The sequence below is a fragment of the Impatiens glandulifera genome, chromosome 5 (assembly GCF_907164915.1).
Source record: "Impatiens glandulifera chromosome 5, dImpGla2.1, whole genome shotgun sequence".
In the NCBI taxonomy this organism is placed as follows: Eukaryota; Viridiplantae; Streptophyta; class Magnoliopsida; order Ericales; family Balsaminaceae; genus Impatiens; species Impatiens glandulifera.
The window spans coordinates 51,310,533-51,336,388 of record NC_061866.1 but is presented as its reverse complement, the minus strand read 5'-3'; the positions used below and the strand labels follow the sequence as shown (position 1 = coordinate 51,336,388).

The window sequence follows — 25,856 nt, the reverse complement described above, 5'->3', positions numbered from 1 at the left end:
AGCCAATTTTTTTTATGTATAGTTAATTTTTTTTCTTAGACTATAATTTATTGTTTAAGTCTCTAATAGTTAAAATTTTGTAAAGTGACTTCGTTAATCTGAAAAACTATGGAGAATAACTAACATTTATATTACGAGAAAATAGAAAAAAATATATATTAAAGCTGATGCAACTTATAGGTTAGGTCGTGCTTCGGTTTTGTGTATATGTGTTCTTTAATGAGTGAGAAAGACATTACATGTACGGGTAATATCGAATTAACCAATTTAACTGAAAATTGCAAATTTTGCATGAGGTTGGGTCTACTTGAATGTAGGCCTATTCTGGCCGTAGGTTTGTTGAGCTTGCTCAAAGACCCAACTCTAATTAAGTTACATTATTTTAACGCTTTAACTTAAAGTATTTTTTTAGTGAGAATAAAAAATATATATATATATATATATTTAATTTTTAAGTAAAAATAATTTTTACTTGAACTAATCTAAGTTATATTTATCTTGTTTTTATTTTAAGTTGCTTATAGGAAAAAAAATAAATGAAAAATTAATATTATGTCACAAACAATCAATGATAAATTTAACAATAAGAACAATTAGAATAAAAATAATAATAATAATGAACTTAACAATAAATTAGTTAGAAGTTTCATGCCCAAACAAACAAAGAAAACGATTTCCTCCCTCGTGTAGTGCATGCGTGATGGTGCCTGCGTCTTCTGCGATTCATCATCACATCAAGAACTGACTGAAGGCGATTCTGAATCTCAAAACCTTCAATCTTTCTGATTCTGATCATCGATCACTTCTCTCCATTCACGATTCTTCTGGATCTGATTCTCATTAGATTCTCCATTGATCAGTAGGCTGTAGCTCCTTGACTTTCGTACGTTCAGAATGGAGAACTTGATATCTTTGGTGAACAAGTTACAGAGAGCGTGCACGGCTCTCGGCGATAACGGAGAAGAGAGTTCTTTGCCCACTCTATGGGACGCTCTTCCTTCCATTGCCGTCGTTGGCGGTCAGGTACGATTTCTCACGTCTTCTTCTCACCATCGAGGTTCTTCTTTTCTACTCTCTTTGATTGGATATATTATTTGAGGTTGAACATAGACATTTGGTTCATCTGCTTCTGCTTTCATTTGTTTGTTATGTTATCAACATTGTGTCTATGATTAATCGGAAAATTTGCGATAAATCATCGAAATCTCCCACAATAACTTTGTCTATGATTGCATCAAAATGGATTGTAGAGCTCTGGAAAGTCTTCTGTGCTGGAGAGTGCGGTTGGCAAAGACTTTTTGCCTCGAGGAGCTGGTAAAATAAATCATTTTCAACGTTTCCATACTTCCTTTAACTTGTTTATTCTCATTAAAATGCAGTTATTTGAGTTTTTACAACATTCAGGGATTGTTACTAGGCGTCCTCTTGTACTACAACTTCATAGAATTGATGAAGGAAGAGAATATGCAGAGTTCATGCACCTTCCAAGAAAGAGATTCACTGATTTTGGTATGAATGTTCAAGAGTTCATACCTTTCTGAAAAGTTACTTTAGTTTCTTATTCTAATGTTTTATCTTCAACATCTGCAGCTGCAGTGAGGAAGGAAATATCAGATGAAACAGATAGAGAAACTGGTCGTTCAAAGCAAATTTCAAGTGTTCCAATCTACCTTAGTATATTTTCACCCAATGGTATGATAATATCAGAGAATTCAGCGAGTATAAGATTATGATTATGATGGTGTAAGTTTGATTGTTTGGTGGCAGTTGTGAATTTGACTCTGATTGATCTGCCCGGACTTACAAAAGTTGCTGTTGGTAAGGATGCAATTTTCTACTCTTTTGATAAGAATTGGATGCTTATTTATGTATTTGGTTGTTGTAGATGGTCAATCCGATAGCATAGTTCAAGACATTGAGAATATGGTTCGATCCTTCATAGAGAAGGTATTTTTGTCTTTCGATTTGTTTCTTGTTTTTGCATTGAAATTTGAAATTATATGGTCTAAAATTTCTACCTTCAAAATTCTGCAGCCTAACTGTATAATATTGGCCATCTCTCCTGCCAATCAAGATCTCGCTACTTCTGATGCAATTAAAATTTCTCGAGAAGTTGATCCCACAGGTAAGGGCTTGAATTGAGTAACCCTTATTGAAACCAGAAGCTATGTAAAATCCAAATAAACTGATTTAGTGCTCTGTTAATTCAGGGGAGAGGACATTTGGAGTTTTAACCAAGATTGATCTTATGGACCAGGGTACAGATGCAGTTGAAGTAAGTTCTCTTTTATGTTATTAAGGAATAATTGGAAACAATGTAATAATCAAGATAAATGGCTCGATATCTAAATTGTTCAAATTCAGATTCTGGAAGGAAAAGCTTATAAATTGAAATTTCCTTGGATTGGTGTGGTGAATCGCTCCCAAGCTGATATCAATAAAAACACTGATATGATTGCTGCTAGACGTAGGGAACAAGAGTATTTTTCTAGCACACCAGTATATAGTCACCTTACTCACAGGATGGGATCTGAGCATTTAGGCAAGGTTCTCTCTATGGTAAGCATACATTATTATTGCCTTCAATAGTTCTTGCACTAAATATCCCAACATCAAACAAGTTCTAAGATTATATATTTGTATATATATATTTAAGTAAATAAAGGGTATTTATTTGAATGAGATGATTGATGAGTAGAAGATTGTTGATTGGATAATGAGTTAATCCTAAGTAACTCACATCAAACAAGACCATAAGTTATCTATTCTATTACTACTTAGTCTACTCTTGTACTTGTGGTGTGTTGAGTTTGGTGATTGAAAATATTTATCTTGTTCTTCAGCATCTGGAACAAGTTATCAAGTCTCGAATTCCAGGCCTTCAATCCCTTATTAGCAAAACAATCATTGAACTAGAAACAGAGTTGAGTCGTCTAGGGAAGCCTGTTGCCACAGATGCTGGTGTAAGGACCCTCTTATTCAATGTCCCTTTTTATTGTGTTTTTAATTTTTACATCTGAATGACTGACTTGTGCAGGGAAAACTATACATGATAATGGAAATCTGCCGTGTTTTTGATGGAATATTCAAAGAACACCTAGACGGCATGTAAGGAGTATAGTATTGTATAGTTTAACATAGCTTAGCTGCTGCATTCAATTCTTAAAATATGTTTATGACATGATGAGGATGATGTTTTTTATTTATTCAGACGGCCAGGTGGTGAAAGAATATACAGCGTATTTGATAACCAGCTTCCTGCTGCTTTAAAAAGATTGCAATTTGACAAGCATCTTTCAATGGAAAATGTACGAAAACTCATTACTGAAGCTGATGGGTATCAACCTCACTTAATTGCTCCTGAACAAGGATATCGTCGTCTAATCGAGTCTTCACTAGTCACAATTAAGGGTCCTGCTGAAAGTGCTGTTGATGCTGTAAGTATATGTTAATAGCTGTACCATGATCTCTAGCAAGTTTTTAATTTGTTAACAAATTTTTGGTGACTTATGGTTTGTTTTAGGTTCATGCCATATTAAAGGAGCTAGTACACAAGTCAATAAGTGAAACAATGGTGCGTTACTGTGTCTCTATATCTATTGTTATGTCGGTTTATTATTATTAAATGATTTGATTTATGTAATACAGGAACTGAAGCAGTATCCCAGTTTAAGAGTGGAAGTTGGAAATGCAGCAGTTGAATCATTGGATAGGATGAAGGAAGAAAGCAGAAGAGCAACTTTACAGCTAGTGGAGATGGAATATAACTATCTTACTGTTGATTTCTTCAGAAAACTTCCACAAGATGTTGAGAAAGGTGGAAATCCAACTCATTCGATATTTGATCGTTATAACGACTCATATCTCAGGCGAATAGGTGAGTACCATCATGAATTCATGATCAGATTATAGTCTGATTTAACTAACATAACGATTCATATAGATTTGTCTGACATAGACCTTAAACAACAACAGGGTCTACTGTCTTATCTTATGTGAACATGGTGTGTGCTAGTTTGAGGAACTCTGTCCCCAAATCAATTGTTTATTGTCAAGTTCGCGAGGCTAAGAGGAGCCTACTTGATCATTTCTTCACTGAATTGGGTGCAAAGGAGGTAAAAAACAAAATGTTTTTCTATTTTGACAGTTTGAATCAGTTAATTTCGCGGTTTTTGACAGTTGATTTGGTTGGCAGGTAAGACAGTTGAGTAAGTTATTGGATGAAGATCCAGCTGTCATGCAACGACGTTTGTCGATTGCTAAGAGGTTAGAGCTTTATCGATCTGCTCAATCAGACATTGATGCAGTTGCATGGGCTAAGTAAGTTGGTTTATTTATTATCAATTAGTTATAATTCTTTGATTTATTGATTCTTGAATCTATGTATAGAGAGAAAAGGTGGGACTTTTCTTTCTGTGGTATAATACAATTAGTTTCAATTCTTTTCCATATTTCCATCCGAAAGAATAAATAAAAATGAAAGCCTTCACAATTGGCACACAAGTGTAAAAGATACAAATTTTAAACTATTATTTTGTCAATCGATCATGATCACATTTAGAAAATCTATGAAAGTTAGATATGATTGTTCTATTAATCATATGATTATTTTGCTTCTTTTAATTTTTTTGAGGGTTATTCATATTTTGTATATTTTCTATTGTTTGATTTGGTATTTAAAATGACTTTTTAGATAATGATTAAATTATTTTCTAAATCATGATTTAGATCATAAATGTACAAATTATTGTATGCCTTGTTTTTTTGTCTCAGTTTGGTTGAATTTGTTAATCTAAAAAGTAAAACTATAAATTCCTTAATATTCTAAATAAAACAATTCTTAAGTTACATAAGCTACTTTTCAATAAAAAAATATGTATATTATCTTTGATTAACCCAATTCAACTCTTTCAATGATTAATTTCACCGTGAAGTCCAACAACAATATTGACTTTCAAAACTGGAAAACAATTAAAATATATATATATAATGCTAAGAATTTTCTAGTTATTTCAACTCGAAATTAAATCGAAAACTGAATTCATTTCTTCTAAAAACATAGTAACAACCCGGCCACCTTTAATAAATCTCACTCTAAAGTCCAAATCTCTAATCTTTATTATCTCTTCCTTAGTCGGTCACCCACCATTTCAAATATTTAATCTTTATTCATAGCTTAACCCTAATCTATCTAGATTTCAAATCTTTAATCTTTATTCATCTCTTTTCTTCGCTTAAAATCACTCACCACCGTCATCGACATCTCTCGTCGCCATCTCTGATCGTTGTCAGCACCGCTTCACATCCGTCATTTAATCGTACGTGTTAACTTTCTAAATATTATAATTTTCGGGCATTAATCTTATCTATATAAAATGTCACAAGTTCGATTATCAGAAGGAAAAAAAAAACTTTAAATTTAAAAATCGTGTTAACTTCTTAAATTTATATACTAAATAAAATAAAAAAACTCCTAATTATTTAATTTATAATTTTAAAAATAATCTTTATACATATGTAAAGCTCACACTATCTTATAATAACAAACATATATATATATATATATTTTTTCCTTAAAAACATAAATTTATTACAATAATTAGGAAAGTTGCATTTAAGGTAAAAAGGAATACATAAAATATAACCTAATTTATCATAACAAATTTTATCTTTCATTATTTCAATTATTATTTCTTCTATGATATAGACATATTGTTGACATCAATAATCAAACTTAAAATTACTTGATTTGAATTTTACCGGTTTTATAAATTATGTAACAAAATATCAATTTTCAAATAAGATAATAATATAAAACTAACCTCAATGACTTTTCAACCAAACACGTGCAGTGAACTCTTTTTTAAGATCGTGATTGCTTGCTTTTAAGTTTTAATATATAATTTATTCAAGGGTACACAAATTAAACTATTAATCACAATTTTCTATACAATAATTTTCAAATCTATTATAAATTATATATGTTTTGAATATCGAGAATCATTAAAATATTAAAAAATTCAGTCAATTTATTTTCGATACAATCTGAAAGATCTTTTTATTTTTTATGTTATGGTTATTAAATACATAAACCAAACTAAAAAAAATAAAAAATAAAATAATTGTGATTAAAGTGTCCTTATTATATTAACCATAATCTCATTAATATAATAACATAATCACTTCTAAAATATAATAACACAATTTTCGGTCATCATTTAAAAAAAAACTATATATTGAATATTTATATCCGATCATTTTTATTATAATTATTAGATCACTTTAAAATATTAAAATACATATACTTTTATTAAATTAAATTTTAAATATTGTTTTTGGAATTGAGTATTGAGAGTGAATGAGAATTTCGAACTTCTTTTTTTTAAACTTTATAATTTGGGACTCTTTCTTGTTAAAGATATACAAAATAAGGTTATATTCTAATGATCTCAAACGTTATTAATTTATTGTATTCCTGACATTTATAAATAAATAAAAGAAAATTTTAGCGAACTAAATTTTTTTACAATCGATTCTCTAAACTTGTTTTTGTCAAAATACTCAATTCACTCAAATGCGATAACTAAATTAGTTATACTTATATTTTATTTATTTATTTATAAATATCATCTAAATAATAAGTTAACAACGAGTTAAAAACAAAATATCGTTTTGTATAATTTTAACAATAATAAACCCCAAATTGTAAGTTCGAAATCTCAGATATCCTTCACTAGGAAGTCCAATTTGACAATTTATTTTTTAATGTTCAATTTAAAATTTTAATATATATATTTTTTAAATAACTTACCTTTTCTTTTATCAAATAATAAAAAAAAAACTATAGAAATCCCCAAATCAAACAAGCCTATTATAACTATTAATAATTCACTAAACAAGAATAACTATAAGTCAAATGTCAATAATCATAACTAAAAATCAATTTTGTTACTCTTTCAGTTGAGACAGAATATTATATAAATTCGTGTTAATTTATAATTAAGATTCAATTATTACATAGAATTGAATAATAAAATAAATCTGAAAACTTGGGGAATACGGCATACCACAACAAAATAAATATATGAATAAATTATCAACCGCTTCAAAATGATCTTCTTCATCCAGTCTACTATAGTCCAGATTCAATGCATTGACTTTCAAAACCAGAAGAGCTTCGTGAAGGAAGATAGATATGGATGAAATCTTCTCTCTCTAAAAGAAAGGTAAAGGAGGTTCACATTCATCTTATCTTCTATACTATATTTGGACGGACAAGATCACATCTCTTCAAAACTTCTAGATCCATAATAAGGTCAAATCTCTCTCTGTTCAGCCGAAAGGTACTGCCACCGCTTATCGTCTTCATATTATCAACAGATAGATACTTACTTTAGGGTTTCTAAAACCTAATTCAATATTCATTATCCTTTACAAGTTGCAGGCAGCGGTTACTTTTTCATTATATATGATTATATGAACTTGCTTTTCCAGACTGAGATTGAGATTTTAATAATCTGAATTTATTAGATCCGGTATCGGAATTCCAGGCTTTCAATATCTGGAGAGATTCTATATTGTGTTATTATTATTGCTAGTCTAGTCTAGTCTAGATCTCTTCATCCTGTTTAATTTGACCTAGAACTGAAACAGACTGGAAATATATTCATGGACGCTGCTCAGAATCGATATTATTCTATGTTCAACATAGTCAAACCTGAAGATAGATTAGTTATGGATCAGAATTTTGGAGAGGAGCTTACTTTTGATCAGAACTTCATCATTGCTGGCAATTTGGATCAGAATGAAGATGAATTTCCTTTGGATCAGAATATCATCAATGGATTTGATCTACACGGTAACTGTCTGAACAGTAATTTCTTCAATCCTGCTCCAAGTTTTCTAGATCCGGATCCGATTGTTGTTGCTGCTGCTCCTCAGTATTCTGGAATTGACCGCGATTCTCACGAGGATTATGATTTCAGTGATGTGATTCTTAGCTACATAAGTCAGATTCTTATGGAAGAAGATGTGGAAGAGAAGACGTGTATGTTTCAAGAATCTGCAGCTCTTCAAGCTGCGGAGAAATCTTTGTATGAAGTAATTGGTGAGAAATATCCATCTTCTACTGATCTTCAACCTTTTCCTTTCTCAAATGATATTATAGACAGTACAGAGAATTGCTATAGCTGCGTTACTTCTAGCAACTCTAATACGAGTAGTTGTAGTCAATTGGAATCCATTTGGAATCCGAATTTGGGCGAATATGATTTGAATAGTTTAGATGCTGCTCCCATGAATCTGACTTCTCAATCACCTTACAGTTCGTTAAGTAGCCCGATCAGTGTCATTGATTCGTGTTTAAACAATCTTCTTCCAGTTTCTGCTGAAACATTCTTACAGGGACCTCCACCTAATGGTAATGGATTGTGGATGGATTCTTCTCTGAAACCGAATGTAGTTGTAGTTAAGACAGAGGAGAACGATAGGAGGAAGAAGAAAAATCCATATGATGATGATGACGACGATGAAGAAGAAGGGATTAGAAGTAATAAACAAGCTGCTGTTTGTTCTGAAACAACTGTGAAACCTGAAATGTTCGACATGGTGTTGCTATGCAGCGGAGGAAAGAACTATACAAATCTTCGCGAAGAATTGCAGAACGAAATGAACAAGAATGGCCAACTAGCGAAATCTTCGAATAGCAGGAAATCCCGTGGGAAGAAATCTGTTGGTGGTGGTAATAGTAAAAGGAATATGGTTGATCTTACGACATTGTTAACTCTATGCGCACAGTCGGTTTCTTCCGACGATTGGAAGACTGCAAACGACCTGTTAAAGCAGATCAGACAGCATTCTTCTCAAACCGGGGACGGTATGCAAAGAATGGCTTACTACTTCGCAAACGGGCTCGAGGCACGTATGGCCGGTTCTGGAGCCCAACTCCACATGAAATACCCGTCGTCTGCTGCCGAAATCCTGAAAGCTTACCACCTCTTTCTCGCGGCCTGCCCTTTCAAGAAGATGACGAATTTCGTATCGAACAAGAGCATAATGAAAATCGCGAAAAAAGCAACCCGTCTCCACATAATAGATTTCGGTATTCTCTATGGTTTCCAATGGCCGTGCCTAATTCAACGAATCTCATCTCGACCCGGCGGCCCGCCGAGTCTCCGGATCACGGGTATCGATCTCCCGAACCCGGGTTTCCGACCCACGCAGCGTGTCGACGAGACGGGACGTCGTCTATCGCATTACGCGCAGACCTTCAACGTCCCGTTTTCGTTCCAAGCCATAGCGCAGAAATGGGAGACGATAAAGATTAGCGACTTAAACCTGGACGAAGACGAGGTTTTGGTGGTTAACTGTCATTGGAGATTTCGTAACTTACTCGACGAAACAGTTGTTATGGACAGTCCGAGGAACGTGGTATTGAATTTGATTAAGGAGATGAAACCGGACATGTTCATACAAGCTGTAGTTAACGGTGCTTACAGTGCTCCGTTTTTTAGCACGAGGTTTAGGGAGGCGGTATTCCATTTCTCGTCGTTGTTCGATATGTTGGACACGACCGTTCCTCGGGATGTTGACGAGAGGGTGTTGATAGAGAGGCTGTTATTCGGTTGGGAGTCGATGAATGTGATTGCTTGTGAAGGGGCGCAGAGAATCGAAAGGCCCGAGACTTATAAACAGTGGCAGGTTCGGATAATGCGAGCGGGTTTTAGACAGGTGGCTTTAGATAGGGAGATTGTGACGATGACAAAAGAGCGTGTGAAGAGTTGTTATCATAAGGATTTTCTGATCGATGAAGATGCGAATTGGATGCTTCAGGGATGGAAGGGGAGAATTTTATTTGCAATTTCTTTGTGGAAACCGGTTTAATTTTTAGTTATTATTATTCTTAATAGAATGTTTTTTCTTCTTATTAACTTGTTATGTTTTTTTTTTGCCTACTTTTTATTACTAAATATTCTTACAATTACAAAGAAAAAGACTCAAGTTTGCATACAGTTGTTTTTATATTTACATTTTAAATATGAAATAATTGTGAAATCAGCCTTAGGCTAAAGTTATATGGCAATTTGGGTATGAAAAAGAATGAACTCTAGTTGGAGTTGGGCCGGGTTCAGATAGTTGCATTTTAATCGAGTTGGAGCTGGTCCGGGTTCTTGATATTTATTATTTAGAGTTAATATTGGAAAAGAAAAATATTGAATTTTGACTAAATAAAAAAAGGTGACAATGTTTATTCGGGAAATTTGACGAACACCCTCGTAATAGGAGTAAATGCGTTGGTGACTATATATTTTTTGACGAAATTGTCCCTATCGCGAGATGCAACCGGATACCATGTGAAAAGTCCACAATCGCGAGACGCACCCCCGGTTGCAAAAAACAATCGACATTCGCGAGACGTAACCGACATTCGTGAGATGCATTTGAGAGACGCAATCGGCATTCGCGAGACGCAGTCGACAATCGCGAGATGCAATCCAATCGCGAAACGCAATCCAATCGCGAGACGCAACCGACAATCCGATTTTGGATTTTTCACATGGCATCCGGTTGCGTCTCGCAACCGACGGTTACGTTTCGCGACAGAAATAATTTCATAAAAAAAATATGAAGTGGTCACCAACGCATTTAAATTATGCGATGGTCAGTTGGTCACCAACTCATTTACTCCACTTTTTATGGTTATCTCAGAAAATTATTCATCTTCTTACTTAATATTTAACTAATTAAGTATGATTTTTTTTTTTTAAATTTTACACAATTAAAACACAAATGATTTTACTTAATGTTTGTGAATAAGAAAAAGGTAGGGTTATTTTAGGTTGTATTTGTTTTGATAGATTGACTATTTTTGTTTAATTCAAATATTTATTTGTGTAGTTATTATCTATTTATTTAATTAAAAATTCTATTATTGGTTAGAATTATTAGACTTGATTTCATTGTTTGATTTGTTAATTGTTTTTATCATTTTTTTTAGTTAAGATAAATATGTCTTTTAAGTTAAAGTAAAATAATAGGATAATAATTATAGATAATGTGAATTTCCTAAATTAAAAAAGAAACTAATAAAATTGGATTAATGAATTATATTTATAAAAATATAATTATTTTTTAACAAGGTGAACAATATATATATATATAAATAATTAAAACAACCCTATAAATTAAATCATCTTCTTCGTCTACTGGCTGAGAGCTTCAAAATCCATTGATACTCTGTCAAGCAGCTCCAGACGCTTTTCTACATCTTCATCTTTACCGTTTGTAGAGAGAGAGAGAGAGAGAGAGAAAGCATGCCGTTCACAAGCAAGACGAAGCGGCAATCAGATTACGGTCTCTTCCCTTCCACTCATCCGATCGTCATCGACAATGGCGCTTCCTATTTTCGCATTGGGTATAGCAAATCAACTAAACCTAATTTCTTTATCTATTCTCCATACTTTCTCCTACAAATTCACATACCGCTCCTTCATCTTTTTGCAGATGGGCCGGAGAGACTGAACCTCGCGTTATCTTCCGGAATATCGTTCAGAGACCTCGCCATAAAACCACTGGTCTGCAACTTTTCTGCATTTTTTATTACTTTCTCCTCTATCTTGAGAAAACGAATCCTAGACTTGTTTTTTTAGTGATATATCTTCAATCCGTTTTCCTATAAAACACAGCAATAATTAGCCTACCACTTCAACTGATTTCTCCCGTAGATTGTGGGATTATACCTAATTTGTTCAACTGAAACGCATCAATAACTAGCTTTTCTCAGGTTGTTATTTGATGGCATTGATTTGATGCCCAATAATATGCATTTGTACTCGCATCTTACAAATAGTATAATGAAGAAGAAGCCAATCCAATCTTATGACATTGAGATTATAATGCTTTGTTCCACTTTTTGTTGTGGACATTTACAGTTCAAAGATAAGAAAAGCATCAGTATTTTTTAAAAATATCTATGTCTGTTGCTCTGGATTCCATGAATTTAGGTCTATTTGTTATGAATGAACCGTGTAAATCCTTGATTACTTACTTTTTTGGGAATAGGGCAACAATGCTATTTTAATTGGCAGTGGTGTTATATGCTTAAAAGAAATTTTCCTGTTTATTTACTTTTTGGCAAATTTGCTACAGGTGAGGCTGTCACAATTGTTGGTGATCACGACCCAGCATTCATGAAGTATTTTGATTGCACCAGGTCGGGTCCGCGTTCAGCATTTGATAGCAACGTTGTTTACCAGTTTGAGATAATGGAATATGTAAGATTAATAAAATATTTAGAGGCCATGTTATTTAATTGCATGTTATTTACACTCTTGTCATGTTGAGATAAAACCAATCAAAATCAAATTGGTGGAAGAATCCAAAAGAGTACATTAGTTAGTGTAGACAGTGTTTTATACTTGCATCAATTGATGATTTGATAATTCAGACAAATACTCAAAGTGTACAATGTAAGCTTCAAGAAAACTTGCACTTGTCATCTTGCTAAAGCAGTTTTCATACATAAAACACAGTTATGGGTAGTGGATAATGTGTCCTACATATTTATCATTTGATATACCTTTTATTTTTCATAAAGTTATTCGAGATTGATACTTCATTTGTTACAATTTCAGATTCTTGACTTTGGCTTTGATCGGCTGGGAGCAGATTCTTCACTGGTATGTCAACATTTCTCATGTGGTATGCATGCCTATTGTTCCTCTAGGCATGTTATAGTGACAGGCATGCAGATAGAGAGCATTTTCCATCTCATTGACTAATTTTCCTTTCTTTATTTTGCATTGGAAGTTGTTTATATGTTCCATTTTGGTTGGTCAAAAGACGCTTTCATGTCGGATTACTGTCCTATGAGCAAAAATCAATCTGTTACTTGCCAAGGCACACCATGTGATCTATATGCAACACAAATTGCCTATACACATTATTACCTCCATATGTTGAAAAAAGTATTTCCTAATGTAGTTTAGATCAAATTCACAACAAACCAAATTATTTTTTGTCCATTAGTAGTACGTGATTTGTTTTATTGAGTAGTATTCGGTAAGAAAAGGGGGAGCACATAAAAAAAATCTAGTATCTGCATGGCATCTTCAATACATTGTACATGGTGAGGAAACTGAAGTTATATACTTACTCCATCCACTTTATGTGGAACATTTGCCAGTTTGTGGGGTCATTTATCTTTGGTTGGATAAAGTAAGTTGAAGAATGTTGGCGAAGTTATGTAAAGTTGTTAGGATGGTAAAAGGTGTATATTTTATTGGCATATAATATAGACAAGAAAAAAGATAACTGTATCATATAAGAGTCTTAATAAATGAATAAATAAATCTTATATTTGTTTTCTAAACGTCTCATGATTAATGAAGGTAAAGAGTTTATGATGCTGCAAAACTTGATTTCCTCATTTCTGAACCTTTTCAACATGTAATTTGACAGTGAATTTCTATGTTTACATTTTGCACTCAGAACAGATTGACCATCCAGTGCTGATCACCGAATGCTTTTGTAATCCGGTACAGTCTCGCAGCAAGATGGCAGAGCTTCTCTTTGAAACCTATGGGGTTCCTTCAGTCGGTAAAAAGAATTGTTACCTCATATATGTCTCACTGCACATTTAAGGGATTTTTTCAGTCTTTATAAATGTTCAAATGTTTCAGTTAGATTTAGGTGCAATCCCATGTTAGTTTCAATTGTGCTCTCTTCTGAAGTTGGCTATAGGGGCATGCTTGTTTTGGAAAAATTGTGATGAACATTAATCGATATAATGTAGTGTAAATGCTTACTTGATGTGATGCAAGTAAATGATGTAGAACAGAAAAGGTTTACCAAAAAGGCCATATGATTGAAGCAATGCATATCTACAGAAATGAGTGCTATTTGCCATTACAATGGGATAACCTGCATTTTTTTTCTGCAGCCTTTGGTGTAGATGCTGCATTCAGCTACAAATATAACGAACATCTTGGGATTTGTGATAAAGATGGCATGGCAGTATGTTCAGGATTTACCACAAGTCATACCATTCCGGTAAGTGATGTAAACTTATTCTTCCCTTGTATTATTTAGTGGCTTTGATACCAGTGGAATTCACTAAATTTGGCATCTGATCCCACATCATGATAGAACCTTCTTCAAACAATTTGCATATCTTTCTGGCATAACCATTGTGCCTTGAAATTACTATTTGAATCATCATTATGTCATATACAATGTGTATATTTTTAGCCCTATGGTACATTGCCCATTAGTGTTCACATTTCCTGTATGCTGCTGTTTCTTTGGTGATAGTCAAATTCAGTTGTAGTTTGGGTGGATATCCCCAAAGAAACATCTGAATTTGTCATACCAAAACAGCCCAATTATATGAACTTGGAACACTGACAACCATTTTAACTCTTGGGGCCAGGCATGAAAATCCAGGTTTGCCTGCTTGGAAATGCCATGTGCAAGATGCACAATTTTTATTCACCTTTTTGATTACTGGAGAATATTCTTGTGATCTAGTGTTTACACAATCTGACTGCTAACCGACTTGTCTTTTCTTTCATATCAGTTTGTGAATGGAGAACCCGTGTATGACGCATGCTGTCGAACTAACATTGGCGGATACCATGTCACAGATTCCTTAAAAGAACTTCTATCTCTTAAATACCCTCTTCATATGTAACCCTCTTGATCATCTTTTTCACACTAGATGTCAAACTGAGTGAATTGTGATGGTTGATTTTATTATTTGGTCTTGTTCGAACAGGTCTAAACTTACTTGGGAGAAGTCTGAAGACCTGAAAATGGAAAACTGTTACATTGCACAAGATTATGCTTCAGAGGTTCGATTGTTTCAGGTATTAAGCTTGCCCTTCTTCCCAACAACAACAACTTCCTATGTTTAAATTTTAAATTATGATGACAATAGAAAGGGGGAAAAGAAGCCGAGGAGAGGACCAGGTGTTGGCAGCTTTCATGGACTCCTTCACCAGTTGAAGAGCCACCATCAGAGGAGGAGATAGCCAGAAAGGCAGCTCTTAAAGAGAGACAAGGTCAAAGGCTGCGGGAAATGGCTGAAGCAAAGAGAGTTTCTAGGGTAAACGAGCTAGAAAATGAATTGAAGGGTTTGGACTTTCTTCTTCAGCAACTGAAGCACGTTGAAGAAAGTGATATTCCATCTTTCCTTGCACGAACTGGCTATATCTCTAAGAAGGAAATACACTCTGCTTTTGTAAAAGTAAAGCAATCGTTGCAGAAGGCGAAAGGTGAACAAGTTGAAAGTGATGAGAATAAAGATTCTTCTTCTGCTGCTGAAAAGTATTCTCTTGTAAATGTCCCTGACAACAATCTGACACCAGATCAGGTGTGATTATATATCTTGCATGCATTTTTTTATATGATTCTGGCTGAAGCAAATAGAGTTTCTTGGTTGATAAATGAACTAGGGTTTTCTTTTCATTGACCCCGCATGCCATTTTATTCCTTAGGGTTTGTTTTTTTATGTACCAAGAGCATTCAACTTGATGATAGTGGCCTGTGACACTGTCCTAAACAATAGTATAAACTAAAAGGCACCCCTTAAATCAAAAGCTAGCTGTTATTTTTTATAGATTAATCCTTGTGACCTTGAAAATTCTAGTTCCTTCATATAAATTTTTATTTATGTTCTTTTGCAGCTTAAAGAGAAGAAACGCCAAGTATTCCTCAAAACTACATCTGAGGGTCGGCTGCGAGCAAAACAGAAGCGGTTAGATGAGGAAGTAGAACGTGATAAGCAAAACAAACAAGACGAAGAGAAACGATTGTAAGTGATTGATATCTAATTTGATTAGATTATTTCCTGTCATTGTTTGCATTCTCATAATATTTTAGAGTTGTTTGCTGCTAACAACAGAGAGAATCCTGAACAATATTTGGAAGAAGCACGCAACAAATATAAACAACTTTCAGAGAAAGTGGAACAGCGAAAGCGTCTGAAAACAAATGGAGGAAACCACAATGGGAATCAGAATGGGTCTGCATCTGGATCCGTTGGTCGTGGAGAAAGATTAAACCCTGCTCAAAAAGAAAGGATGCGTCTCTTAACCACGGCAGCCTTTGATAGAGGCAAAGGCGAGGATACTTTCGGTATTAAAGACGAAGATTGGCAATTGTACAAGTTAATGAGCAAAGACAACGACGATGAAGATGAAGGACCCGACCAAGATGAAACTGAGCTTTCTCGCATCTCTTCCAGGCTCAAGGTTGGACTACTAATATTGAATGAATACATTTAGTAAAAAGAATATTCACATAATTTTTTTTTTATTGCAGGAAATTGACCCAACATTCATTCCAAAATCAGAACAGGGTTCCTCCTCCATGACCGAGGTTCCAAAACTCCGCCCTTTGACAAAGGAAGATTTCCAGATAATAATTGGAGTAGAGAGATTTCGCTGCCCAGAAATCCTCTTCCATCCAAATCTGATTGGAATTGATCATGCTGGATTAGACGAGATGGTTGGGGTATCAATCAGGAAGCTTCATAATAAAGACCATCATCAACCGGAGTTGGAAGAAAGGATTACGAATTCAATCTTGATGATTGGCGGAAGCTGTCTTTTGGAGGGTATTTGCGAGCGAATGGAAAGCGGAGTTCGAATGCTTAGGCCATGTGGGGCACCCATTAGGGTAGTACGATCATCGGATCCTGTCCTTGATGCTTGGCGTGGTGCATCTGTTTACGCTTCTTCTCTAGGGTTTCAGCAGCAGACTTTCAGTAAGATGGATTTTGACGAGAAAGGTGAAGATTGGCTTAGCAGATACCATGTAAAGTATTCCTTCTCTAGTTGACTTATGATTTATTTTGTTGTAAGCCCTAAATTCAACAACTCTTTTTATCAACAACTCTAATCATTGTTTTCTGAAATGGTGAATATGAAACATTGAATAACAATTGACAATTACACCACTGAGACTGACTAGAAAAAAATTAGTTTGTTCTAGGGGTAGACCATTCTACCCGAATTATGTGATTATCGTAGCCATATCCATTGAGCTTGGAAATAGCTCTCTCAGTATCTTCCCTGCTAACAAAGTTAACAAAACCAAAACCTTTGATCATGCCAGTCTTTTGGTCAATCGCAACATTAACCATAAATTCCTCACTGATCACCTTTCTTTCCAAATGTCCTACATACCATTAGAATCCTCCTTTTCATAGTTGAAACAGAGAATCACCAGCACCATTTAATTATGCATGATTAAAATATGACAATGATATAATAATTTATGTAATTTGTTTGATAACTGGCAAAAAAATCAAATTCAAACTGAAAATTAATTTGAATTAGATATTTTTATTCCAATTCAGTTCGATTTTTAAATTAATTTAAATAAATAAATATGCGAAAACCCGAACCCCGAAAGAAAGGAGACATTTGAAAACTGAATCTACAAACACCCTAGATACTGGAGAAACAGTTTTAGTATAACACCCTAGATACTGGAGAAACAGTTTTTTTAGTATATCATAAAAAAACACAAACTTGATAAAATTAGGATGAGAAATAAAATAAGATAAATAGACAGTTATAATTAATAATTAAGAAGAAAAATGATAATCAATGATTAGTGACTCTTGATTCATTAATCCCAATGTAATATATAATTGGAAAATGAGCACATGCCCGACATGTGCAGTTTGCTTTCAGGACAAACCAAACAAGGCATAGTGTTATTTTGCCCCTAAAAGCCTTCACAATCACAACTCACAACACTTCACATGGATGATAGACCAATCCTTCAATTAAAAAATAAAGAGATATTTTAAATACAATCCTTATACTCTTTTGTCTTTTCAATTAAACCCCTCCATCCTTAAATAGTTTGATGGTTTATTTGGTGATATTGTGAACTATTTATAACTTATAGGGAATAATTTCACATGAAATTAAAATAAGTTATAAGTAAAAAGTCTCAAAATCCATTAAATCATAAAAATTAGATTATATGATCTTAACAAACAAACAAAAACTCTTTAATCAAATCCACGACATTGCACTTAGAAAATATATTAACACCATATAATTCATTTATATTGTTTCACATTCATTTATTCTCAAACCATGCATTAATAACATGTCTAGATGATGTAGTTGATTATCAATATAATTTACACATTAAATGTTAGGTAAAATATCGAGCTCAAATAAAATAATACTAGTCTTTGAAATATTAATAAATTGTATAATATAAAATTATTCAATATTTTTCACAATTTAAGATGGTATAAAAAGACAATAATAAAATAATGTATTTCTCTTTTGTTTTTTTTTATATCAACAAATTTAATATAATAACGGTTGGAATATCTCATTCTTAAACTACTAAACAAAAAGTTGTGAAAGTTATTATGATCTTAGTTTTCAAGTTTGATTTTACTATTTTGATGCTTATTTTGATATATATTTTTTTTTGTTTAGTTGTAAATCTTTATTGTTAGAACTCAATTTTATTTGTAAGATAAGGAAAAACAAATTTTCTCATCACAAAAATAAGATCGGCGCAAACGGAATGATCGGGACGGTATCAAGGTCGCGGTTCAATTGTTGTGGTCGCGGTTGTTAGTTTCTCATGGTCGTTTGTCAAATCAAGAACGTGCGCACCCTCGTACTCAACAACAATAATATAATTAAGAAGATCAACCCTCCACCGCAATCGCAAAATCACACGTCATTTGTCGGTTTGAAACACAATCGACACGAACGACACAATATCGACTATAATAGTTAGGGACCTAGGGTTTCTGGTATACTTTGTTCTGTATTCACTCTACTTTGTTGCTGTGTTCTGTTCTTCATTAAAATGGGAAGAAATAAAAGCAATAACGATAAGGAAGTTAAAAAATTTGTGATGGAAAATTTAAGAGAGACAGAAAATTGATAGAATTGCTGAAGAAATTATCTAAGAAAAACAGTAATGCAATAATGGTAAAGAACCAATTGCTGTTAAAAATTCTGAAAAAAATGCAGTAGAAAAACAGGAAAAGAAAGAAGGAATTTGGAATGATAGTTACAATAAAAGAACAAATTTCTTTGGATTGAAAAATCAAATCACAAAGTTTCTGATGCACGCAAATAAAGGAGAGATTGTGCTCAACAACGAGAAAATGCAACAAACAATTGTCCAATTGAATGTATATTATCTTAAGAAATATTATATTGATCTTAAGCGAACAATCAATAAACATACATGATCTCTATTTTCTACAGTCAAAAGGGATCAAACTTGGATGATATTATGAAACATGGCATACTATATTGAATCAAACTGTATGAAGCTGGTGAGATGGTCTGGACAATTGAACCTGCTAAGCAAACCAAAGGAAATAACTCAGGTATGATTTAAGCTTTGGAACATCCCAACACACATGTACAATGCAGAAGCTCTAAATCACTTTGCAAATTTATTGGGGAAACCATTATACATTAACCCAACTACAAAAAGAGAAGATAAACTTATCTTTGCTAGAATAAACATTGAATTGCATCCTCGAAGTATGCTGCCAAAGAACAAGACAATATTTGATAGGAACGAAAAGTCTACAGTCATGGAAATCTCATATGAATGAAGGCCACACATGTGTATTTTCTACAATATTTTTTTACCATTCTAGCTCTAAATATGCAAAATCAATTGAGGAAGAGCATAAAATTCTGAAAGTCCAAAAAGAAAAGAAAAAAAATGAAACAAAATCAAAAAATATATTGGGGAACTTAAAGACCATCAATCCACATGGAAAAAATGTAGAGGAATAAATCAACGAAGGATCAGAGAAGGAATAAATCAATGATGTAGAGGAAGAAAAAATATATAATTAGGTAATGAAGAAAGTGTTGTATTTTTTAAACTAATTCTATTAATTTCATTAATGAATGAAAATTAGAATGTGGGTAATAAAATCAAATCAAATTGACGTGAAATTTAAATGTGAATTAAAGGGTAAAATTTGTTCCAAATGTATAATTTGAATTAATTAATTTAAATTACTTGATTTAAAATGCCTTAATGACCAATTAATAAAATATTGTCAATTTATAGTGTAACTTACATGAGTTTGTTATTATTATTATCAGTTATTATGATAATTTAATATTATCATTAGCAAATTGTAAAACATGTAATGTTAGTATTGAATTGTAAATGTCTTAATTATTTTTGACAAATAATTACTCTCTAATGAAGAAGAAAAGTTGAGATAAATGAAGAGACAAACAATGTCAACCGTTGGATCAATTGATAATTTTATTTCATGGTTTAATTTTTTAACAATATCAAATCTCTGATCTCTAATCTAAAAGTCCAAAAGTCATTTCTTTATTTTGTGAGTAATCTTTGAGTTTTTGCTCTACATCTCCGTTGAAACCCGATGATAGTTCAGGTACATTGTTCAAGTTCGATGCGTAGTAATTTCAGTGCAGAATCACTATTAGATTCGTTGTACTCTAGGAGACAGCCATCTACGATATAAGCTCCAGCTCAAATGGGAGACGATGAAACTGTTTTATGGGAAATGTGTTAGGCACATGCCTTGAATCAACATCTCAAATCGGTGATTTCATTTTTTCATTTTTTCGTATTTTCTATTTTCTTTGATTTATTTTTAATATCGTTCTCTTATATATTTTTTATATTTTAAAGAAAAAAATATCTAACAATCCTTTAATTCACGTTTGAATTTCATGTGAATTTGATTTGATTTTATTACCCACATTTTAATTTCATTCATTAATGGAATTTATAGAATTAGTTTAAAAATTCTAACATAAAGTAATGAAATTGATGGATGCTGAAGAAGATAAATATAAGAGAAAGAGACAGAAGATGAAATCAAAGATATAACAAAGTAGAAAAGCGAAGAGGAAACTAAGGTTGATGATTCTCAAAACACATAAAACTGAAGCAGAAAAGCAGTGACAAAAGTCTTAAAATCCTGAAGAAAAATATCTTTTATCATATTAGTACAAATTCATATATAGAAAGATTAAACAACGGGAGCAGATATGCATTATCATATGCTTCAATTCAATCTCCTTTCATTAAGAACGATAGATGAAATGGACGTTGAAGAATACAATATGGTCAAAAGACGGACATGGAGGCAACAATTGTAGTCTTTGCTCATTGTAATTTGTGTTTGTAATGTGGTTTATCTGCTACAATTCAGAAATTTTTGAGTAATTTGTTTGTTATCTTACCGTCAAAACTAGGGTTTATCTAGTTTTGATTATTGTTCCTCACACTTTTTAGTTTTTTTTAATGAGATGGTGTATGTTATCCTAATACATTAAAATCGTTCTTATATAAGTGCCATTTAAATTAAGAAAATTATAAGTTTTTATTAAAATAAAACAACATATTAACAAAATCAGATGTGAATAAAGTACTATTAACAAATATAATAATTTATAAAATTATTAACCCATGAACGTGTTAGAAAAGGAGTGAAAGTCCACTTTGATCTTAGTTTGTACACATGCTAAATTGTGTCCATTGTTGATTCTATTATTTTGATGCTTTTTTATATATATATATATATTTATTTTGTTTGTTTATATGTATGTTTTTGAAAAAAGTTGGCTTATAACTTAACTGGTTATTTTTCTCAAATCTTTTTCGCCCTCAAACTATATATATATATATATTAATAACGTGTCTTGTTGGTTTAATCAATTAATAAAAAGTTCCCGACTTGATCTCAAGCTCACATTGTACGATTAAATTAAGAAAATAATTATATATATATATTTTTTCAAAATAAAACACATTAAATAGTTTGTATGTTATAATCTAAAATTATTTAATATTTTTTACAAGTTCAAGTGTATATAATCTATAATGTAATATTAAGAAATATAATAATTTTGTCAAAAAAAAAAATTATATTAACAAATATAATAGTTTACTACCAATAAATTTAAGTATTTGAGTACTCTAGCTAGTTGGTTATCAGTCTTCTATTCTGAATACTATTTTGATGCTTCATCAAGTATCTTTTTGTTTGATTGTACAATTCTATATATCACGTTAATTCAAAGATTTTGGGCTCCAACAATATTGATTTTAATATAAAAAATTATATTTTTTCTCAAAATAAAACCAACTTAAAACTTATAAAATATAACCTAAAATTATTCAATATTTTTCACAAGTTCTGAAGTACATATAAAATAATATTAAGACTATAAGTTTTGTCATTTGTTCTATTATAATAATAAAGGTAATAGTTTACTAATACGTGATCGTTATAATAAAACGTGAAAGTATTAGTTAATTTTATTTCGGGTACATGTTAACTTGAGCGTTGATTATTAATTTTTTTTTTGTTTGTTATATAATTTAACATGCATAGGTGGTGTTGTGGATTACACACTATTTATCCAACAATTGCATTTCAAATTATTTATTTTGTCTAGATGGTGACAGTTGTTTGTTGTAGATGGTTATGGTTCAAATCCGAGCTCAAACAATATTCATTTTAATTTAAAAATTTTATTATTTTTCTCAAAATAAAATTACACTTTAATTAATTAACTTGTATGATATAATTTACAATTATTCAATATTTTTCATAAATTGATGCTTGTATAAAGTAATATTATGAAATATTATAGTTTTGTCATTTATTTTTTTATACTAAAAATATGTAATAATTTACTAATTTGTAATTGTGTTAAAAAAATGTGAAATTGAATATATTCTTAAAGTTATTAAATAGTTTTCACAAGTTAATGTAGGTATAAAACACTATAAATAAATATAATAATTTTATCATTTACTTTTTTATACTAACAAATGTAATATTTTACTAATTCCGTGGGAAAAAAAAACGTGAAAGTCCACGTTAATTTTACTAAATTGGTGTGAAATCCTTACATTATGGACCGCAAGATAAAGAAATTGTTTCTGGTTTACAGAACTTTCAATATCTTAATAATGCGTCAAAATTGTGTTAGTCTTACCTAATAAGTTTCGAGGGTATAACTAGGGACAGATCAAGGTAGGGTTCAGATGGGTTAAAGCTCACCACGAAAAAAATATTTTTTTTTACATAAAAAATGTGACATCGCCTATAATTTCTAAAAAATATTCAACATTTATGTATTTAATAATTAAAAAAATGGTAACACTTACTTGTATCCACTCGTTTTATTCAAAATTTTATCATTATTTTTTTAAGCTCACTATAATTATATATGATTCTAAATCCTTAATTCGTCCCTAAGTATAACAATGTATTTGATGTATCTTTTGATGTTTTTATTTGGTTGTATGAATTTATTTTATGATAAACTTAATTGTTTTAACAATTGTGTTTGGTATATATCTTAATCATAGTTTTCCACTCTTTCTAGGTTTTATTAAAAATGTATATATATTAATCCTCCAAAATGTAAATTTGCAATTGAAAAGGTTTGAGTGATGGTTAATGTTTGTTTGTGTGGAAGAGACCTGAACTATTTAAGTGTAGATGTTATTACTAGATAGACATGAATAACTCTTATCCTTGAGAGTAAATATTGTATCTTATATTTGAATCAATTACTTTGAATCTTAACTATGACACTTATAATCATTATTTGCACTATTATTTGACTAAGTGATTAAAAGTCTTCAACTAAAAACGCTTTAAAATGAAAGTTGGTTTAGTACAAATTCAAAAGTTTTATTCATTCAATCTTTTATCTGATTGAAACCCAAATGAAAAATTGAAAGTAACATTCTCAAAGGAGGAGGAATGGACATTGGATGAGAATGTTGTTGTGTTTGTAATAAATAGTATATATGAGAAAGAAGAAGATAAAATAAGGTAATTGGGCACAAGAGCACGTGCTGTTCTGATTTTTTGACAGACAAAAAAATAAAAAATAAAAAAAAAGTTAATAAATTTAAACATTGATACCGTTGAGTCTACAACCTCCTTAACAGCTGGAGATAGCTGTCTCAAACTCTTTCCCCCCATGTGACTTCCCCACCACCTCCAATTACCCATCCATTATATTATATTCAAATTTATTATAATAAACATAATAAAAATAAAAATAGGATTTCATATATCTTCCTAGTGGTGGTGGTGGATGTACTTATGTGACTATGATTCTCTCCTAAAGCCCCCATTCTTCATGTTTTATTATATAATGAATCATTCTTCATTTCATTGTACTGTTGTTTTATTTAACCATCTATAATTCTCATGGCTCAATTGCCACCCAAAGTACCAAATTTAACCACATCCATTTGGCCAATTACAACCGCCACCACCTCCTCCTCCGGCGGCGGCGGCCACAACAACCCATCATGGGTAGACGAATTCCTAGACTTCTCCGCCACAAGACGCGGCTCGCACCGCCGATCCATCAGCGATTCAATTGCATTCATTGAAACACCATTATTAATGTCCACAGACGACCAAACATGTCGCGCCGCCAGACTTTCCATGCACGATTTCGACAGGATCGACGACGAACAGTTCATGTCCATGTTCGCCGACGACCACGACGAAATGCCCGTTGTCGCTCCCACTTTATCCTCGTCCAATACTTCCTCACCCTCCGATCACAATAGTATAAATGACGATAAACAACTGCCGTCCGATCTAAATCATCACCACCACCACCACCCAAAGTCCGAACCCGATGAGGCCGAGTCCGATTCCACTACACTGTTTTCCAACAAGACCGCCACCACAGAGAATTATTCCTCTGATAAGATCGTTGATCCCAAAAGGGTAAAAAGGTATATTCACCCTCCTTATTATTCTCATATTTTTTCCATAACTAGCATATTTTTTTTTACTCAATTAATATTTTAGATTCGAAGTTAGAACTATCAAAATTTTAACAATTTAAAGCGAATAAACGCGTTTTCTTATTTTAAACAGGATTTTAGCAAACAGGCAATCGGCACAACGGTCGCGAGTGAGGAAACTACAGTATATATCGGAGCTCGAGAGAAGTGTTAGTTCATTACAAGTATGTAAATTTTCTTTAAAATTAATAAAATAAATAGAGATTATTTAATTTAAATTGAAATCTTTATTTTTAATTTGTGAAGGCTGAAGTATCAGTATTGTCACCAAGGGTGGCATTCCTTGATCATCAACGGTTAATACTCAATGTTGATAACAGTGCACTGAAGCAGAGGATTGCAGCTCTAGCCCAAGACAAGATTTTTAAAGATGGTAAATAATTATTTTCATTAATTACTATTATTATTATTATTATTATTATTATTGATGAGATTCATTTGATTTAATAAATTTTATAGCTCATCAAGATGCGTTGAGGAGGGAAATAGAGAGATTGAGAAATGTCTATCACGAGCAAAATCTTAAGAAAATTGAGACGAGCGAGAGTAAGAAGATGACTTTAGAGAATTGCGAACTTCTTGAATCTTGATGACGATGTTGTTACACCGTTGCGGTGAATATGATCATGAAAAGAATGGCAAATAATGAATGCCTTGTAATTTTTTTTATTTTTTCCAAGAATTGTGGATTGTAGCTATAGGATTTGTGCACAATTAGATATTTGATTCTTTTGCCAATTTATTTTAGTTTTTGTTTACAATAATTTCCTAAAATTGTATCATTTTGTATTTTCTCAAATTTAGTATTTTGTCTAGCTTATATCTTTGGAGTTGTGTGTTTGTTGTTATTCATTAACTTATGAATATTTTAGTTTGTAAATTTTTTTAATCAAAGTTTCAAATATAAAATGTTAGATTAAATGTGTAATTAGAAAAAGTCAAGTCAAATAATTAATACAATTATTAAAATAGACACAAGACAATATCATTATGTCACGACA

General features: G+C 32.1%; 4 protein-coding genes across 5 annotated transcripts; all 4 read left to right on the top strand.

The window, feature by feature from the left end:
* Nucleotides 1-751: 751 nt before the first annotated feature.
* LOC124938751 (dynamin-related protein 5A) lies at nucleotides 752-4,408 on the top strand. The gene is made up of 16 exons (XM_047479252.1): nucleotides 752-1,023; nucleotides 1,251-1,314; nucleotides 1,405-1,509; nucleotides 1,591-1,692; nucleotides 1,768-1,818; nucleotides 1,886-1,947; nucleotides 2,035-2,125; nucleotides 2,211-2,275; nucleotides 2,365-2,559; nucleotides 2,844-2,963; nucleotides 3,038-3,108; nucleotides 3,212-3,437; nucleotides 3,524-3,574; nucleotides 3,649-3,877; nucleotides 3,976-4,115; nucleotides 4,196-4,408. Exons 1-16 carry the CDS (start codon nucleotides 895-897, stop codon nucleotides 4,322-4,324), a joined length of 1,830 nt encoding a protein of 609 aa, XP_047335208.1. The 5' UTR covers nucleotides 752-894; the 3' UTR covers nucleotides 4,325-4,408.
* A 2,727-nt stretch (nucleotides 4,409-7,135) lies between these two features.
* Nucleotides 7,136-9,932, top strand: LOC124938815 (scarecrow-like protein 30). The gene is made up of 2 exons (XM_047479330.1): nucleotides 7,136-7,343; nucleotides 7,654-9,932. Exons 1-2 carry the CDS (start codon nucleotides 7,200-7,202, stop codon nucleotides 9,880-9,882), a joined length of 2,373 nt encoding a protein of 790 aa, XP_047335286.1. The 5' UTR covers nucleotides 7,136-7,199; the 3' UTR covers nucleotides 9,883-9,932.
* Nucleotides 9,933-11,218: 1,286 nt separating this feature from the next.
* LOC124938726 (actin-related protein 5) lies at nucleotides 11,219-16,919 on the top strand. Of its 2 annotated transcripts, XM_047479224.1 has the most exons (12): nucleotides 11,219-11,413; nucleotides 11,503-11,573; nucleotides 12,148-12,272; nucleotides 12,633-12,677; nucleotides 13,494-13,596; nucleotides 13,940-14,049; nucleotides 14,576-14,685; nucleotides 14,774-14,864; nucleotides 14,936-15,370; nucleotides 15,684-15,811; nucleotides 15,902-16,250; nucleotides 16,321-16,919. In XM_047479224.1, exons 1-12 carry the CDS (start codon nucleotides 11,313-11,315, stop codon nucleotides 16,837-16,839), a joined length of 2,187 nt encoding a protein of 728 aa, XP_047335180.1. In that variant the 5' UTR covers nucleotides 11,219-11,312; the 3' UTR covers nucleotides 16,840-16,919. The 2 variants fall into 2 exon arrangements, with proteins under 2 accessions (XP_047335180.1, XP_047335182.1); XM_047479226.1 differs by lacking the exons at nucleotides 11,219-11,413; nucleotides 11,503-11,573 and having other exon boundaries at nucleotides 12,198-12,272; nucleotides 13,489-13,596.
* A 7,165-nt stretch (nucleotides 16,920-24,084) lies between these two features.
* On the top strand, nucleotides 24,085-25,597 carry LOC124939919 (basic leucine zipper 61-like). The gene is made up of 4 exons (XM_047480382.1): nucleotides 24,085-24,783; nucleotides 24,929-25,019; nucleotides 25,102-25,228; nucleotides 25,315-25,597. The coding sequence occupies exons 1-4, from the start codon at nucleotides 24,242-24,244 to the stop codon at nucleotides 25,443-25,445; spliced, it is 891 nt and encodes a 296-aa protein (XP_047336338.1). The 5' UTR covers nucleotides 24,085-24,241; the 3' UTR covers nucleotides 25,446-25,597.
* The last annotated feature ends 259 nt before the right edge of the window (nucleotides 25,598-25,856 follow it).